Raw genomic sequence first — 18748 nt, forward strand, 5'->3', positions numbered from 1 at the left:
TTGTCACTGTCAAATTATAAACATGGAATTTAGAACGTAATACTGTTTTGTATGCATTATTATGTGGTAATTGCTTCTGATCAAGTTTGTACTTCAATTTAAAATTATACAGGTTCCATGTTATAATGGTTGATGCATTACAGTGATAATATGCTATATTAATATATATATACAATATATAAATAAATATATGGGGTACATGTTCAATGTAAATAATTTAAAAAAATGAAAATTTTACGAGGAAGAAGAATGAATGTCATAATTGAGACACATACCCGGTAGAGAAATCTTTAAATTCGGGCACTTTTTCATCATTACAAGCAAGTCATATTTTAATACAAAAGTGTTAGTGACTTTTCTCTTTAATAAATGTGAAATATTTACTAGGTTAAAACAGTTCTGTGTACTGACGATTTGTTTTTGATGTACAGAATTCAGCAAGTGTTTTTCCCCTACATGCAGTCATGTGAAGTGGGAGGTCAACAAGATCCGTTATTGTTATTAAATTAAAGCAATTATCAAACCATGAATTGAAAAAGTTCAGTTTAATAAATGCCTCCTATATCATTGCAAATTATTGGTCCTTATTATATAATTATAGCAGATTTTTGTGATGACAAAGAGGAACTTACAACTCTTGCATAATTTACACTAAAGATGGATTGTCAGTGTACATGCAAGTTTATACACAGGCATAAGTGCCAGCTTGAAATAAATTCACATTAAAGTTGCCATGTCAAGATTGCATTAGTAGATTTTATGCACCATGCAGTTAGAATTCATAAAAATTAACACGAGGGGGGGGGATTGCATTATTAATTGTGCATTTGTAAATTAAAAGGATATATTTTTACAATGCGAGTTTGATTTAGAAAAAAAATATCACTAAATTTCACAAGCATTTGAAAGTCATGGAATATGTATCTGGTTTTTGCCCATGTGAAATTTATACAATTAAGGCAAAAATGGCTGTGTATATGGAATATTTGCTTGACATTTTACCCTAACCTTACCCTGTATTTCTTTAATTATTTGTACATCTATTACACTTGTTAAGAGAAAAGTTAAAAGGCCTCATCAACAGATGTCTTTTTGTTGGTGATTGTCAACTTCTCTGTTTTTATTAATTTTTTTTTTTGTTCAAATAGAGACAATAAAGCTTATGGTAACGACGAAAAACTGCTTTTTGGTTTTTTTTCCTAAAATTGTACTATTTAAAGAGTAATGGGTCATTTTTTGAGTTTATGAGGTGATCATTACGCTCAGGGCATGATCAAATCCAATAAAGCTATTTTCGGCTTTGTAATCGAGATATATTAATTATTGAATTTTTTCAATAGTATACGTCATTTGACACGTATCACGTGTGTTGGAGACGACTTAAAAGAGCGTGTGTCAATAATGAATTTATTCAACTACACATTGCAAATTTGATTTTTAGTACATGTATTAATATCACAGACAAAAACACTGGAAAACATATAATTATACTGGTATATCAAAATGTACTCTTGCTAATGAAGATCACCTTGATATATAGACTTGCTGTAGTCTATCATGTTTTAGTGTTTTATATTTCATGGAAATTTCACTGCTGCATATAATGTTTCAGAAATTTAAATTCCTGCCCTCTGACATTCTCAATGTTTTAGTGTTTTTATATTTCTTGAAAATTTCACTGCATGTCTACTTCAGAAATTTTAATGCTTGCTCTCAGCCATTCTCCATGTTTCAGTGTTTTTATATTTCTCTCAAATTTGACAGTTTTAAAGAGAGCAATAAAATTTTTGAACTGCAATTGAGCAAATTACCCTTGAACATTCCAATGATCTATTAACTGCAGGAATATCTTTCATGGGTACAAATATTTAAAGGTATATATAAAAATTAATGCTGTTGAAATTCTAACATCACTTAACTTATTCACTTAACTCCAAATTTGTCAGAAAAAAGCTTTTAGGCATTTGTGAAAAATCTAATTTTAAGCCGCCAAAGATGACCTTATTTCAGCAAATGTAGTTTTTTTTTTAAAGCAGTTGACCTTCTTCTCTAGAAATTGACTTTGGCCTTTAATTATTGATTGCAATGTTAACTGGTTAAAAAAAATGAATTATACATAATGTGAAGAGTAAATGTATTTTGAAAAAGCCAGTTTTATACACGGTATATGCATTTTAAGTTTTAAATTAGACCCTTGAGACAAGAAGTTGAAAGATTATTAATTTTTTTATTAAAGAAACAATACAATTATACATACATTCTTGTATTTAATAATTACTACATTAAATTATTCATTATAAAATGGAAATAAATTAATCAAATACATCATCAAACTAAACCAAATAAAGAATTACTTGTTTTTAACAGTCGATCTACCAATTCCAATTAAATTGTACATGTAATATTCTTTCTATATTATTTTCGATTTTCAATATTCAATAAAATCTTCACATATTTTTCACATATTTTCATGCAAGAATATGACTTGCACAATTTGTACATTAAGAAATGCAGCATACATTAAAATGAAAACACATTTTGCTTCACTTAAACCTATATTTCATATCGATGAACATCATTAAAATTTACATGTGTATAAAAAAAAATAGTTACATAAAAGTACTGTATATCACAAGAACTCATTGTAAATACATTATTATTTTATACATCATATGTATGTATAAACATCATGCACACATAATGGTTTTTGGGAGTTGATTTTTAATCAACTATCCTATGCAGTCACTCGGACAAACCGAAAGTGAAACAGTGTTTGGACCTCAGCACAAACCATTGCTCCTGACAAGACTTAGTTCTTGAAAATAATTGATGAATTCGATGTAAAGTATGCTAAATCATTGTTTTTCAAGGAAACTTATTTACAAACACCTTAAAAATAGTCAGATTTTAAATGGTACGAACAATTTAAATATTTTTTGTAGTCGTATGTATTCCTACGCCAGAGTTCAATATAGTCTCGTTCAACTCGACGCTCGGCTGTCTCCGTAAACCCTTGTCGGAGATTTACGGTGTCAGCCGAGCGTTTGGTTGAACGAGATTAGAGTTCAATATTGCTTGGATCCATACAGTTTTCGAGAAATATTTCTACCACTGATACATAATTTGATTGAATTAATTTTATCTTTAAATATTATTTAACATGATTCATAAGGAGGTTTCTCGACATTCTAGTCGAAAAAGTTAAAAAAAATTCATGCATATTATAAAAAAATATGCGTAATTCAAATTAGAAACTACGTATACATGTACTTGTCATGCAAAATAACATATCATTGATTTTAAAATGAATAAACATCGACAAAATCAACTCCCGCCAGTTCTTCAGTACTTTGATTTTTTCTTGCTACAGTGTACATGGCTTTCCCTAACTGCAGGTCTGTAGCTCCTGGTCTGAAAAAAAAAATTTGGATGGACGACCTGGGAAAGCAATTATTAACTGACAGCTCAGCCATATGAAGTGAAAACTGGAGTCCGTCAGGAATGTCTAATCAATTTTTTTTCAGACCAGAAGCAAAGTATACAGACCTGTTTTTGACAAGTTATTGTTTTTTTGCAATGCCATTTATTCTTTTCCAAAAAAATTTCACATATATGCAATATAGACTTTGAAAAAGATCATATATTCATGCAAGTACAACTTTGGCCAAAAATATTTGAGAATAGCTTTGTAATTGCACTGCAAAAGGATTTTTTCATCACAGTGCAGGTTTAAAATCAATATAACATTTTGCAGTGCATATTTAATTTATAAATGAAAATCATGATTTTTAGGACGTATGTATGAGACATTCCAGTCTTAATGTTTAGCAGTGTGGCGCAGTTATATAGGATTATGTGTCAGCTACCAAATTACGAGTCCTGAGTTCAAATCCCACTGGGGCCTAGATTTACATTTTTAACCATAAGAATACTTTAAATTTTGAAATCATATTTCAATTAGGTTAAATATTGTAAAATTTCAAAATGTTAAAACTGTGATCAAATTTTAAAATATGATCTTCTCTCATCAACATTAATAATATATATATGTATCGAGGTTTCAAAAAACCACATTAATTGATTCACATTCAAATTTATAATTTCTGGTATTTAGCAGAAATATTTTCAATTGACAAAAAATTACATGTAATGAATTTTTGTATCTCAAGTAAATTATTTTGATGAAAAAACTGTACCATGCCAATTTAAAATACAGGAATGTTTGACATCTTCAATTTTCTCTTCTGGAATAAGGTAGAAATTTTATCAGTTAGATATATACAGACTCTTTGGTACCCCATATACCGGTATATGTTAATATCAAGCAATGTGGTAAGGTGTATTTTTTTGGATATTACCAATTGTAAGATAACATCTGAATGAGACCTGTGGTTTTTTTTTTGGTTTTTTTTTCAAGCTAGTGCAGTATATGGAAATTTGGTGTTCCAAAATTCGAAGTAGAGAAAATATGTTATTGGTTATTTTTCTTGGAAATTATTTAATTTTTATTCTAAATTTAATGTTGTTTCAGAATTATGGTAAGGCTTCCAAAAGAGAACATGTTTAATAAGCCCTATGGATTATTTCTATAAACTTGGTCAAGGATAATTAAAAATAGTAGTATTAAACTAAAAACATCAAGCAAAAGGACCCAATTATTTGCAAAATGTGCCAATTTTGTCATTCTAAATCTGTCAAGAAAAAAAAAGTTCAAAAAACAACCTTCAATAATTCAAATGTAAAAACAGTGAGCAAATAAGTAAACCACAAAATTAATTAAAATGATATGCTTGTTAATAACATTTCAATCCAGTCTGATCCATACAGAGTACACTGCGATTTTTACATGGCTCAGCAGGCACATTTGGATCCAGCTGCATTGGCTGTGGAGCTCTTATCTGGAGGCAACTGGAAGCTACCTCCGGAACTGTCCGGATTTTGAGAAGACGATGACTGATCCAGGTCAATGGAGTATAGTCCGCTGTTTGGAGACGACTCGTACAGCTTCACAAGCTGTTGCGCCACCTGCAGGAATGCCTCTTCTACACCTTATCATCAAAAATGGGAAGAAAAAATTATTTAGTAAACTAGGTTTCAACCATGAATCACCAAATGTTTACTCTAAAGCTACTCGACAATAAAAGGAAGAAAAAAATACTAAGGTTTCAATCACTGATGGTCAAATGTGCTTCTTCTAATTCAACTCTTCAGAAGACATTGTTGGAACCCACAGATTTTTATCTGTTACACTGCTTTCAATTGTAACTGATAGAAAACCTGAGGGTTCCGACGTTGTTCAAAAGAGAGAAGAGGAAAAATTTTCTTATGAATTTCAATATTTTATGACACAATTGCTGGTCCAACTCTCACCCAAGCAGCTCAAAAGACTATGAAAGCTGTATCAGTTATTCCTAATCTAAATGTTTTTGTGAGGCTAAATATAAAGTGTTTCACCAATTGTAAGCAGATACCAGAAAGTAATGCCAGAAGATCTGAGCAACTTTCAGGAATGTCAATACAATTAAAATATTCTTTACTTACTTTTCTATTCTGTGTATATATAGAGAACATGCACCCAGACAAAGATAAAGTGTCCTTACCTACGTTTTTGAGAGCAGAGGTCTCGTGAAACAGAGCCCCTATAGAATCAGCGTATTCCTGAGCGTCCTTGACATTGACCTCTCGACTCTCTTCAAGGTCATTCTTATTACCCACAAGGCACATCACTATGAAATGTAAAGTAATATGTAAATGGTAAAGTGACATTTGTATGACCCTCAGAGCTAACTGTACATAAATTGTACTTAAGAGTACTTAAAAGTATTAGCAAATTATAGCATCAACCTTTGGTTAATAATTATGCATGTATTAGCAGACTGTGGCACTGATAAGTTTATAATGTTTGTGCTCATATTTATGAGTTTTTCCAGATTGTATTAAAGTGCTCAAATTTATTACATGTAAATACATATATACATAAGTACATGTATATACATGTATCTATGTAGTAGATAATACTGAATGCTAAAAGTTTTTACTTACCAATAGGTGTATCAACATTCTTTTTCAGTTCTGAAAAAGAGGTAGTCAACAGTTATAACTATATAAACAACTGTCATAACTATTCTATGATGTCACCCTCTCTCCTATTTTATTGTGCAAAAGATGCAACTTTAAAGCAAAACCAAGGTAATAAATAGCTGTTTTGATCAAATGATGCAGTTCTAAAACAACTTTGACCAAGACACATGCACATGCAGTGTTATATTCTTTTGATGCAGCTTTTTTGAAATTGAGACTTTAATTTGTAACTCTTTTTTAAGTTTGAATCTGTATTACAATTTGCCAAAGTTTGCTGCATATAGGCTTTATATATCACTTCACTTTTAATGCATGCACCTCTGTTTTTACATTTAATCAAATACAATACATGTAACGTACTATCAAATAGATAAACAGCTTATAAACCACCACTGTACAAAAATCTGCAGTAAATGGTAAGTAAAAATGCAATGATAAACAGTTTAATAAAAAAAGATCCTTCATTTATAAAGTTTTTGTTCATTATACTGGTAACTTAGCTAGATTCTTTTTTTTTGCTGAAAAATGAGAGATATTGAGATATAACTTCCTTGTAACCCATTTAAAAGTTTCTTTCAAGTCAGTTTTGTGTAGTACACTGTACATTGTATATATTAATATATAGACTTGAAACCGACTGACAATAGACTGATTCTATTCCATCACAACTGGTATACAACTGTATCACAAAAGAGTGCCATGGAGAGAGAGAGAGAGAGAGAGAGAGAGAGAGAGAGAGAGAGAGAGAGAGAGAGAGAGAGAGAGAGAGAGAGAGAGAGAGAGAGAGACTTGAAACCGACTGACAATAGACTGATTCTATTCCATCAAAAATGGTATTTGATTGTATCTCAAAAGAGTGTGGAGAGAGAGAGAGAGAGAGAGAGAGAGAGAGAGAGAGAGAGAGAGATTCTCCTCCGATGTCAAACCTACCGCTGACCCAGTCTTTGATGTCATAGAAACTGTCTTCTGAAGTGATGTCATAAACCAGCATGGCTGCATTGGCCTTTCTGTAGTACATGGGTGCCTAAAATGGAAAAAAAAAAAAAAGAAGAGCTTATTAATACAGATAAAAAAAAGCTTGTAAAACAGTTACTGAAGAATGAAATTAAATCAAACAACCTTATAAATTTATTAGCGATCCATTAATTGTGAGTTAATAACTTAATATGTCTTTCCCATAATTGGATTTCTAAATGGGACTCCTCTCTTTTTTTCTGGCAGAAGGGGGGGGGGGGGGATGGTGTTAATATTTTGGCCAAAATTTCTTGAACTGCAAAGGTAAGTAGTACCTACCGGTATGTTCTTTTTACATCATTCCTATTTATAAGCAATTGGCAATATGCTGTTAACTTACCATTGACCTGAACCTTTCTTGACCTGCAGTATCCCACACTTGCAGCTTCATTCTGTAGTTATTTAGGGTTCTGAAAATAATACATTTTTAAAGTCAAAGTTTCAAGGATAGGTTAAAGTCAAAAACTTGCCAATAGAAAAAAGTATAGTCACTTACATGTTCCAACACATGAAAGAACTTGTAATTACATGTTTGTAACATGTTGGAGCAATTCAAGGTAAATTTTGTTTTATATATTCAGCTGTTCAAAATGTAATCATTTGAGAGCAAATTTTTAAATAGATTTATATACATGTTTTCAAAGAGAATTTTTTAAAAAAATGTCAAAAATCTTTTATAGGCTACTTTTTGTTTCAGTAATAAGTCTTCAACAATGTTAAAACTCTTATTTATCAAAAAATGTACATCATACAAAACAGCGCAGTATTTTAAATTTCAGAAATATTTCCTTTAATATATGTGAGTATGAAAGAAGAAGGTAAAGTTTCTTTCAATATTTGCCCTAAAATTCAAATGTTGTTTAAATCTCATGAAAATATACATACAGTAAAACACGGTTATAGCGAACACGCTTATAATGAATTGACGCTTACAGCGAAGTGAATTTCATTCCCCAAGTCTCTATTTCATGTTGTAAACCTGACGGTTATAACGAATTACGCCTATAACGAAGTTAAATTGCCCATCCCTGGGACTTGGTTATTTATAAGCGTGTATTACTGTATATCATCTTGAATGTGTGTGTATAAAATGCCAAGTTATATGGAACAGAACACTTTTTATATTGTTTCAAAATATAATTATGAGTTATGACTTCAATATATTGACATATTTTTAAGATTTAGTCAAAAATGTTGAAAAATGGCACATTTTCTTAACGTTTTTAAAGAGGAAAATGTGTCTGCAGACATCGCCAACAACAAAATTAACATATTTTATGTGATATCACATGATAAACTTAAATGTGAGTATATTGGAGGTGACAGCTGCAGACATATTTTTTTTACTTTAAGAAAAAACAAAACACTGAGGAATTGGTGTCTTCTGCTCACTTTTATGAAAATTGTGGAAAAATTGCACTGTAACAAGGGTGATTGTGAAAGTCTAATCAGGTATAACTCTTTATAGATTCTTGTTTATGGGTATTTTTGTATTAAAAATGTTACATTCAATTTCTTGTGAGATTTTAAATAATCGCTCTAAAACTTTTTAATGAAATTATGACTGAAAGTGAAACGTACGTACTGTACCTAATTCTTCATGCAATGTTGTATATGTACCTTTCAACTGATCTGTTATGCATTTACCAGTTATTGTAGTTGTGTTAGTGCCAATAAAATATTTGGATTAATTGATATGAAACAAAATAACTTGACTAGAATGTACTTTTAGAAGCTGCAATACTCACAGTTTGTATGTAAAAAATGAGGCACCAATAGTTGGACTGACTGCCTTACTGAACATTCCACCAACATAGCGAATAACAACACTGGTTTTTCCAACCGCTGTAATAACAGAATTAAATTTTAATCTTTTTACATACTGGTAATATACATGCATGAGTAAAAAAAAACCCATAAATCATGCATGAGCACAGGAGTCGGCGATTTTATCAATTTGTTGTAAATAAATGAGAAACAGGCAAAAACCCTACCAGTGAGCTTCGCGAGCGTAGCGAGCGAAGCGACAGGATGGCAACGAGTTTTCCAGATTTTCTCTATTTCGCTATCACACCCAAATTAAACACCACATATCAACTCCATAGGGTTATTTCATCAATCCCTGGCATTTTTTTCCCAACATTTACTCTTCGTAGTCATTTAAATCCAAGTTATGCAAATCTCGATCTTAAACAGCGGCCATTGACAATTCTGCGTGACGTCACATTCACTGCAGAACTAAATACTCGGAACACTGTCAAAGGAAGGGATAAAGATCGAGGTACTCCGAAAGACATCAGAAAGCATGAAGGAAAAGTTTGATCTACGGGAAAAAGCTTTCAACAAAGCATTAGAGGGCCACAGTTTGATACTTACGGGTCAGTGTGGAACTGGGAAAACCTACTTATTAAGGTAATGCATACAACTGATATACATAAACAACTACCTCTTAACGACACTGTATTTTTAATGTCGAAAATTTCCCGCAAAAAGTCAAGCATAGCCTGGGTCGTATATATACGCACAATTTTTGTATATACTATATATATTGACAGGTTTTGTGCCTATATTTACTTTGGTTTGGAAAATGTTATTTTTTAAGACTAAGGTATCAAACAAAAACTGTTTGCATCGACAAAAACCTTATAAAGAGACCTGATAATTTATATCAAAACATTAATTGACACAATGTCTACTTCTTTTGCATGCCCAGAAAAATATTTTCCAGGGGTGTCCGAGGGATATTTTTGTTTGCCGGAGGGGTTCAATGCCTTTTTTTTTTTTTAATAATTTAATAATTTTTACTATGTAAATTTTTTATGATTAAGATGTCCAGACCCCCTCCTGTCACAATCTACATCATTCTGCACATGTTTTCTCACTACAAACAACAGAAAAAACAGATTTTTTTCTCCAGTTGTCATTTAATATAGTCCACATACCTAATATCATAATCGAATCCCTCTTCTTGCTGATTTATTAGACTTATTCCTCACTGTATTAAGCGCACAAGGGGTAGTAGCAGTGAAGAATGAGGCCTTATTGCTAGAATTGGATTTGTTGGACACTGTACATTGTCCTAAAATTATAGCCGTATTTGATGGACCATATTGGGCTAAAGTTGGGTTAGTATTTAAACCATTTCTGATCCCTCGCTGTTGCCCAAATAGATTTTCCACAATGTCAGAATTCAAGTATCCTGGGTTGATGGTGTTTTTCCCATTTAACCTCAGTTTACACAAAGAAACAAATCCCATTAAAGAGGAGTTCAAGTCACTTCTTGTTTCTTGTGTCATAAGATTCTTAGTGTTCACTTTCATCACTGATTTCTCTACCTCACTCTCCCATGAGTTAAAAAAAGAAAGAGTTTCCATTATTGTCTCAAATTTATTGTCCTCCATTGAGAGAATTGGTTGCCTTGTTGAGCAAAATATTTCAACAATCCGTGAAGTATGCTCTAGAAGCCTTATGCTGGCTTCTAGGTTCTCAGGATTTTTGAGGGTAGATTGATATGACTTCATAAGGTACAACATGTCCTTATTCAGTACTTGTATGGCCAGTTCATTTCTCATCTTTGATGCTGGTGTGAGATGAATGTGATCTTCTGTGAGCTTCCTGTGAATAGAGAATCCACCTTGAAAGTTATAATTGAAACTCTCTTCCCAGTGCTCCCAGACAATGCAGTTGTTTTCTAGCAACAAATATCTTCCAGCCTTTGTCTTGTGTTGCAATTTACTTGATTCTATGTTGTTACGTATTTTTTTCAAACAATGCATCATATCTTGAATGTATACTATCTTGTGCTGGGGAAAAAATATGTCACTAAACACAAAGTCAGAACTTCTGGGGGTCTCAGGGTGGGGGAACAACATTCCTGCAAATTTTCTGTTTGTGGAGGCTCCATCTGTCATTATGTAGTCCACATGCACATTCCTGTCCCCAAGCATATCAACACATTTCCAGAAAACATTGTATAGTTGGTGTGCTGTCCCTGGATTGGAGCCGAAATACACCACTGGCCACCTTTGAAAAGAAATGTCACCTTTTCAATTACTCTGCTATTATGATAATGATCCAAGGAAATTCTGCTATTATGAGAATGACATAATGATATCTGTTCTGGAGTAAACTAATAAATGATGATTAATGTTTAAATACTTAATGTTACAATATTAATTGCATTTAATATAGGCCTTAAACATTATAAATATGGTAAATTTTATAAATAATTTACCTGAATCCAGTTAATCCATGAAAAACAAATTGGATTACATGTGTCGCTAGTTTCATTTCTTTCTTTCCCTTGCAAATAATGTCAATGTTGTTATTTGTAGACCCCATGTCCACAAATCCCACCAGATTCCACGCGTCCCCGGACTTGGTGATTATTAAATCATCCTGGATGGTCATCTCATCGATAATTAGTCCACCATGTCTCCCAAAGTCTGGAACATTCTGTTTTTCCATTTCTTTACTCATCCACAGCAGATTGTCCTCACAAAATCCGGGACTTTGTTTGACGGAATTTTTGTAGTAGCGAAGTAGTCGCTTGGATGGCAGTTGTAAGAATTTTGAATTCTTTAAATCTTCATACGCCTGTGGGGATCGAATGTACAGAGTTAGGCAAAGGCTTATAATTTTGGGGTCCCAGCGCCGCTGATGCTTTTCCAAATCTGGTCGCGCACAATTCTGCAACTGAGAGCGTAACAAAAGTCCAAAATTCTCTGGCAATCCCTCTTGTTTTAAAACGATATTGATCAGTTTTTCCATGTCCTCCTGATCATCACTGTTGAGAACAATTTGTTCCACATTTTCTGAGTTACTCTCACAGTCTTTGTTTAAGTCTTTGGGAGGTGTTGACTTGCCCAAATTAATGTTCTGATCAACTTCTCTCAATGCACGTTTTCTCACTGGGGAATCCTTATTTTGTGTATTTTCCATTAGAATAGAACGTTGAGTTGTTGCAGCCACTGTCTCTTTGGATTCAGATTCCTCACCTGTACTGCAATCTGGATTCTTCCTTTTTCTATGATTTCTTACCCTGGAAATGTTACAGGAGGGACATGCATCCTGCTTTGCAAACCATTCTATAAACACATTACAGTATTGTGACCTCATTATGGAAGTTTGTTCAGTTTCATGTGAAGCTGAGAATTTCTCTTCTTTAAATGTTTTTGGAAAGTAATCATCATCTTTCTTATATCCTTTACACAGATTCAGATTTGAAATCAAATGTATAATTCCATCTACACTTGTCTGCGTAAGAGGGACGGCAAAGGTTGTTGCTAATTTTTTCCCGTCAATTTGAATTGAGCAGTTGGTTGGTTCAAATATAACCAAACAGTTTAACGGTTTGCTATTCCGTGTGTAGGGCAATGGACATGTAAATCCAAAGAATCTTGCAGTCTCGGCAACTTTACACATTGATGGTAATCGTACAAACTTATCCTGGCTTGTAACTATTCTTGGACTTAAATTCTTGAACATGATTCCTCTTTCTCCTTTTGTCACTCTAGAACATATGGATTCCACATCATACAATCTTCTGATAAGTTTTCCCAAAGTCTCTGGAGTAGGTGTATTGGTCTGAATTACTTTTACACAGGCTTTATGAATATCCTGGAGACTGACAAACAATCCATTTGTATTCTCGAAATTCAGAGCCAACCTAAAATATATAATATGAGAAAATTTAGAACTTATTCATTGAAATCATATTTGCTCTCAGTAACACATATGGTTAATAATTTTAGGAATATACAAATAATGATGTTAATTTGCACACTTTTTATTCCCCCTCTATTCTGTCTTTTAAGTCAGGAAAAAAAATAAACAATCTGTCTCAGTTCATTTTGAGATAAGGAATAAGGAATCATTCTTTGAGTATTATGAGGTGATAATTTCGGTCGGGGCATCATCAAATCCAATAAAGCCCAAAGGGCTTTATGATTGATTCGATCATGCCCCAACCGAAATTATCACCTCATAATATTCAAAGAACGATTCCTTATTACTTATATTTATATAATTTTAAGCCATTGTACGATTAAATATATAAATATAAATCAGCAAACCCCGCAGGTGCCCCAATTCGACGTTATGAGTTATGTAGTACAAAATCGAAACTTAGTGTCATCACAGGCAAAGACACTGGAAGATGTAAATATAATGAAATAAATAATGTTATTCTGGTTCTGCAGGGGCATGAATTTAATTAAATGATTTGACTATACAAAATCTGTCTTTTCCCAACACCTTCAAATTCAATTGGTCATCCTTTAATAAACAGTTTCTTTTTTTTTTAAATGTATATGGAGAAGTGTGTTTATTTAAACAATAAAATGCTGTCTTTGGTGATTTTACGGGATATGAAGGTGGCAACATTGCAGAAAAAATATATAACCCGCTGATGCGGGTTATGTAATTTTTTTCTGCAATGATTGCTACCTTCATAACCCGCATGAAACATCAAACAAAGCATTTTAATGTTTATATTTACACCTTTCTTTTAACTCATTAATAAATTGATTTTAGAAAGTTGGTAAAATTCACTAAATTACTGTTAATGTACATAAGTACAAGTATGTATGTGAGTCATAAAATTCTATTATCATTTGTTGTAGGAGAATTGTTAATGAATTGAGACAAAAGAAAGCCACTGCTGTTACAGCCACAACTGGGATGGCAAGTTTGCAGCTTGGTCCTGGTGCCGCTACACTTCATCACTGGTCCGGGATATATGATGGGCGATATTCTCATGCAGCACTTGAGGAATTGTTTCAAAATGATGATAAATTTGCCGCAGCAAAAAAGAGAATAGAAAACACTGAATGCTTAATTATTGATGAAATCAGCATGTTGTCAGCGGCAGTATTTGACATGGTTGAATTTGTGTGTCGCATTTCAAAAAAAAATAACAGCATTTTTGGAGGAATACAGGTAGGCCAAAAAAGGAGGAAATAAGTTATTTTAATCAACACCATCATTTAAATAATCATTACAAATGATAATCAAATTAACAGGCACTAATTCACAGTATTTATTAAAGTTTATATGAAAATTAAAAAGCCATTTATATAGTTTATGATTTATTTCTGAAAATGATTTTTTTAAATATAGGTCATAGGATGTGGCGATTTCAAACAACTTCCACCTGTTCCAAAGCGGCGTTACCAAGACGATGGGCAGTATTGCTTTCAAAGTCCCAAATTCCTTGCAACATTCCCTCATCACATTAATTTGCAAGAGGTAAAATAAATAGTTACATACATACATTCACAAACACACACAAACACACAGACACCCTTTATTAATGTGATTGACCAGCAGCCAGTATGCCTATATATATATATTTACATTCTCTCCTATAAAATTATCTCTAAATATTAACCAGTCAGAGATCTAGGAATTAATCAATCATATATAATACCGGTAATTTATTTTATTTCAATTAATAGGTAATTAGGCAAAGTGAGACAACATTAATCACTGCGGTGAATGAGCTATGTAATGGGAATCCTTCCGAAGAAACTGTGCAGTTTTTGCGAAGTCTTGATAGACCACTTGATGCTCCTGATCAGCAGATCACCAAACTTTTTGGAACAAATTTTGATGCTAGTGTCATCAATCAGGACATACTGGAGGAACTACCTGGTGCTTTATTCCATTTTAAAGCAAAGGATGAAGGTATCTATTAATCCTAACAAATGTTGAATTAAAATATGGAATACTTTAGAAAAAACATTGAAATAATTATGATCCTTGATAATATACTTGAACCATTTCAGAAATGAACAGTTCACCGGGATATGAACTTGGTTTGTCACATGATCACGTGAAGCTCAAAGAGCTTCTCAGAAGATTTGATCATGTACCAAATTCATATCCTGGTTAACTTTTCACCATCGCTCTTGTTTACTTACTGGTATATTTTTGTTTGAAATTAAAAGGCAGAATTATTAAAATAACACTGTTTCTAGATTTGTGCATGAAACAAAACAAATAATGGATCATTTGCAAGTACTATTAAATGTATACCATATATCATTTTATATATCGAATCTGTTGCACAATTTTAAAAATAATAATTGAAAATTTATCTAATTTCAGGTGAAGTTAGAATGTTGTACGACTCTCCTGCTTCAAAGAACCTTGTGTTGAAAGAGGGTGCCAAGGTTATTCTAATTAAGAATATTGCAGATGGTCTATACAATGGCATGAAGGGAGTCATTCATAAACTTCAACATGACAAGCCCCCAATCATAAATTTTAATGGAAAACTGGTTGAAATACCTAAAGTAAAGTTTGATGTTTACGACCCACAGCAACGACGGACATTAGCAACCAGGACCCAGATTCCTGTAATATTAGCCTTTGCATTGACAGTACACAGAGCTCAGGGGCAAACATTAGACTTAGTTGAAGTGGACTGCTTCTCTTTTTTTGCTCCTGGTCAAATGGGAGTTGCCATAGGCAGAGCCAGCAGGATTAGTGGTTTAAGGGTGTTAAATTTTAACGCTAAAGCTGCATTTACAAAGCATCCTGATGAAGTGTATGAGTTTTATGAAAGACCATTTACAGATTTTTTCCCAGACCTACATTGTTGTGAAAAACCAATCATTTCAAGACTTTCCTCTCAAAGTTTAAATGATGAGCCATCAACATCAGAAGAACCATTATCCGAAACAGTTAGTAGTACACATTTTGAATCCTATGATGATTTACCTCAATTGGAGTCGCCATGGGATATACAAGAATTTATTTCTGACAACCAGAATTCACCTTTCATGATGGCTTTCCCCAATGATTTATTTTACTCTCAGTCATTTGAAACACATGTGAAATTTTTATATCATAAAGTGTGTGACATTATGAGGAAATCCCCAAAATCCCCACAGGATTGGACTGATGCATTCATTACCATGAACACATTTCTTCTCAGTGATGTACATATTTCTTCTGTGAAGCAATTGTTTCAGAAAGAGGCACTTTCCAAAGAAGAAAACAAGTTGAGTACTAAGATTGTTCTATGGCTTATGGATAAAGAGATTGAAAAACAAGCACAAAATCTGGTTCAAAAACATATTGAAAATGCTAACAAGTCTGAAGTTTCTTCAACATTATCTGCAGCAGCAGAAGCAAAATTGAGATATCTAGCTGGAGCCTGCATTCAAAAAATTACAAAACGAATTAAAGAGTCAGTTTTAAGAAAAATAGGAAAAACTTCAAAGAAAAGTAGAATCCTCAGGAAAATGGAATACAGGAAGCAAGCAATGTTAAAAAGCTTCAGGATAAAAGAAGAAGATGTCGAAGAAGGTCAGCAGAGCATGCAGGAGATTGAATACAAACAAGGGCCAACCAGGGGCTTGACAATTGTCAGCGAGTCTGTGTTCTCATTTTTTAAAACGCTGCATAACACTGTACAGAAGAAGTTGACAACTGACCATTTTCATTTATTTCCTGACTTGCATAATGTGATCCGAAGAAATGTTGATTCTGACATGACTCTGGCAGATGAGTGGATTGCATTATTTAGCAATGTGGAGGTTACAGACGAAGAATTAGACAATGAAATTTTTTTAACATTAATTATGGAACTCTATCGAGACATTACAGAGCATTTCATCAGGATTTCTTATGTTGATGCTTTAAAGAATTTTAAAAGATCTGTTCCTCGGAAGAAGAAACAAGCATTGAGATCAAAAGTTCAAGCCTTAGGTGAGAGGGAAGACCCGAAAAAAAAGAAAGTAGATGAGAAAGAAGAAGATTCCTTTTCGTGTAGTATATGCAAATGTAACTGTGAATGGGAGCCAGCTAATATAGGGGATCAGAGCATTGCATGTGACAAGTGCAACATATGGTTTCACTATAAATGTGTAAATTTAAAAGGGAATGAAGCCTTTCTAAAAAAGACAAATACAACATGGTACTGTTCAGGTTGTAGCAGAAAAGGAAAGGGGCGAGGGAAGCGTTCTTCCAAGAAATAGGTACAGCATTGAAAATACAAAATAAAAATGGTTATATTTGTTGTTTCTTTACTGGCAATGAATGGTCAAAAATCAACCCATCAGACCTTACTTAATACTAAATCATTTGTTAAGCTATGATTTTATTCAGTGTTCAGTTTGAAAATTAATTTTCTTATTTTATCACATTGTACACCCATATTTTATTTGTGAAATATGCAACAGGCATGTGCGGATCAAGGAGGGGGGTCAGGGGGATACCCCTCCCCCCCCTCCTGCAAAATTCAAATTATATTAAGAATATTAAACAATTACCTAAATATGCATTATCCCCCCCCCCCCAAAAAAAACACCTTGGAAAATTTTTCTGCACATTTGCACAGGAGTTGACAATTTTATAAATTTGTTGTAAATTAATATATGCTCACTACACTTGCAAAGATCACTGGTAGTTTTTATTTGATTTCTCGTTAATAAAATTTATTCACAACAAATTAATAGAATTGTTGACTCCTGTGGTTATGGTATTGTAAACATTTTGTCATGCATTTTCACCATTGAAACTTTGTGTCATTGTGCACTTAATAAAATCTACTTACCACACAGCTGCATCAAAGTTGTTGGACATTTCAAATGTCTTCAATCGGCAGTCAAAAACGAACGTCAAAATCTGTTTTCAAATTTCCCGCAAACGAAACTATCGGATTATCGCCCTTTATTTTCAAAGTTATGGTATTTAACATATCTTAAGGAGATAGAGAAGGGAGATGATATTTGGATTTTTTAACATTATAAAATAAATCAAACACAATAATAAATATAATTTTTTTTTATTAGCATTAGTTAAGATTAGATAAATGTATATTTTCTGCAGTGAATGTGACGTCACGCAGAATTGTCAATGGCCGCTGTTTAAGATCGAGATTTGCATAACTTGGATTTAAATGACTACGAAGAGTAAATGTTGGGAAAAAAATGCCAGGGATTGATGAAATAACCCTATGGAGTTGATATGTGGTGTTTAATTTGGGTGTGATAGCGAAATAGAGAAAATCTGGAAAACTCGTTGCCATCCTGTCGCTTCGCTCGCTACGCTCGCGAAGCTCACTGGTAGGGTTTTTGCCTGTTTCTCATTTATTTACAACAAATTGATAAAATCGCCGACTCCTGTGGCATGAGAAACTGGAGAGAGAGAGAGAGAGAGAGAGAGAGAGAGAGAGAGAGAGAGAGAGAGAGATTTGATGTAGGGGTGCCTTCTGTTACAATTTTCACTCAAATAAACCTTTCTTCTTAGATTTATTTCCTTCAATTAACTACGCATCAAACATTTGTTTTAGGTACAAACCTTGAGACCCAAGAACTACAACTTTTGCTTCAATAGACTTCATGTTTCATCTGATCATTTCATCCTAAAAGTGTAGTTAGATAAACAATACACAACTCTGTGTATTTTTAGCTTCGTTGAATTGTCAAAATATTAGGCGTTTACTTGTTAAAATCAAAATGTCAACATAACGGAAATGAAAGTGCATCCTCCATTTTGATATCACGTGACTCGTTTAACATTTAGCCGCCCATACTATGTATACAACATGTAACAAAGTGTATAATCAGTAAAGAATTTAACATTAATAGTTAGTAATTTAATATCTTTATTGCTATTCTTTATTTATTTGTGGGCTTCGTAA

At 32.9% G+C, this 18748-nt stretch overlaps 2 protein-coding genes across 2 annotated transcripts; one reads left to right on the forward strand and one right to left on the reverse strand.

Annotated features, from left to right (window-relative positions):
- Nucleotides 1–3438: 3438 nt before the first annotated feature.
- Nucleotides 3439–18627, reverse strand: LOC117680417 (ras-related protein Rab-31). The gene is made up of 7 exons (XM_066067907.1): nucleotides 18406–18627; nucleotides 8844–8940; nucleotides 7436–7505; nucleotides 7012–7105; nucleotides 6043–6072; nucleotides 5601–5726; nucleotides 3439–5048 (listed from the first exon to the last, which is right to left on the reverse strand). Exons 1-7 carry the CDS (start codon nucleotides 18446–18448, stop codon nucleotides 4852–4854), a joined length of 657 nt encoding a protein of 218 aa, XP_065923979.1. The 5' UTR covers nucleotides 18449–18627; the 3' UTR covers nucleotides 3439–4851.
- LOC136270478 (ATP-dependent DNA helicase PIF6-like) lies at nucleotides 13735–17308 on the forward strand. The gene is made up of 4 exons (XM_066067888.1): nucleotides 13735–14034; nucleotides 14215–14343; nucleotides 14553–14781; nucleotides 15205–17308. Exons 1-4 carry the CDS (start codon nucleotides 13777–13779, stop codon nucleotides 17079–17081), a joined length of 2493 nt encoding a protein of 830 aa, XP_065923960.1. The 5' UTR covers nucleotides 13735–13776; the 3' UTR covers nucleotides 17082–17308.
- Nucleotides 18628–18748: the final 121 nt, after the last annotated feature.

The sequence above is a fragment of the Magallana gigas genome, chromosome 1 (assembly GCF_963853765.1).
Source record: "Magallana gigas chromosome 1, xbMagGiga1.1, whole genome shotgun sequence".
Taxonomy (NCBI): domain Eukaryota; kingdom Metazoa; phylum Mollusca; class Bivalvia; order Ostreida; family Ostreidae; genus Magallana; species Magallana gigas.

Excerpts from the sequence above, each read along its gene's own strand:
- LOC136270478 (XM_066067888.1), top strand. The coding sequence starts at position 13,777 with ATGGCAAGTTTGCAGCTTGGTCCTGGTGCCGCTACACTTCATCACTGG. Across the intron at positions 14,344-14,552 it reads ATCACATTAATTTGCAAGAG|GTAATTAGGCAAAGTGAGAC; the intron begins GTAAAATAAATA and ends TTCAATTAATAG. Across the intron at positions 14,782-15,204 it reads TTTTAAAGCAAAGGATGAAG|GTGAAGTTAGAATGTTGTAC; the intron begins GTATCTATTAAT and ends ATCTAATTTCAG.
- LOC117680417 (XM_066067907.1), bottom strand. The coding sequence starts at position 18,448 with ATGAAGTCTATTGAAGCAAAAGTTGTAGTTCTTGGGTCTCAAG. Across the intron at positions 7,506-8,843 it reads TCATTTTTTACATACAAACT|AACCCTAAATAACTACAGAA; the intron begins GTGAGTATTGCA and ends TATTATTTTCAG. Across the intron at positions 6,073-7,011 it reads CATCAAAGACTGGGTCAGCG|AACTGAAAAAGAATGTTGAT; the intron begins GTAGGTTTGACA and ends CCTCTTTTTCAG.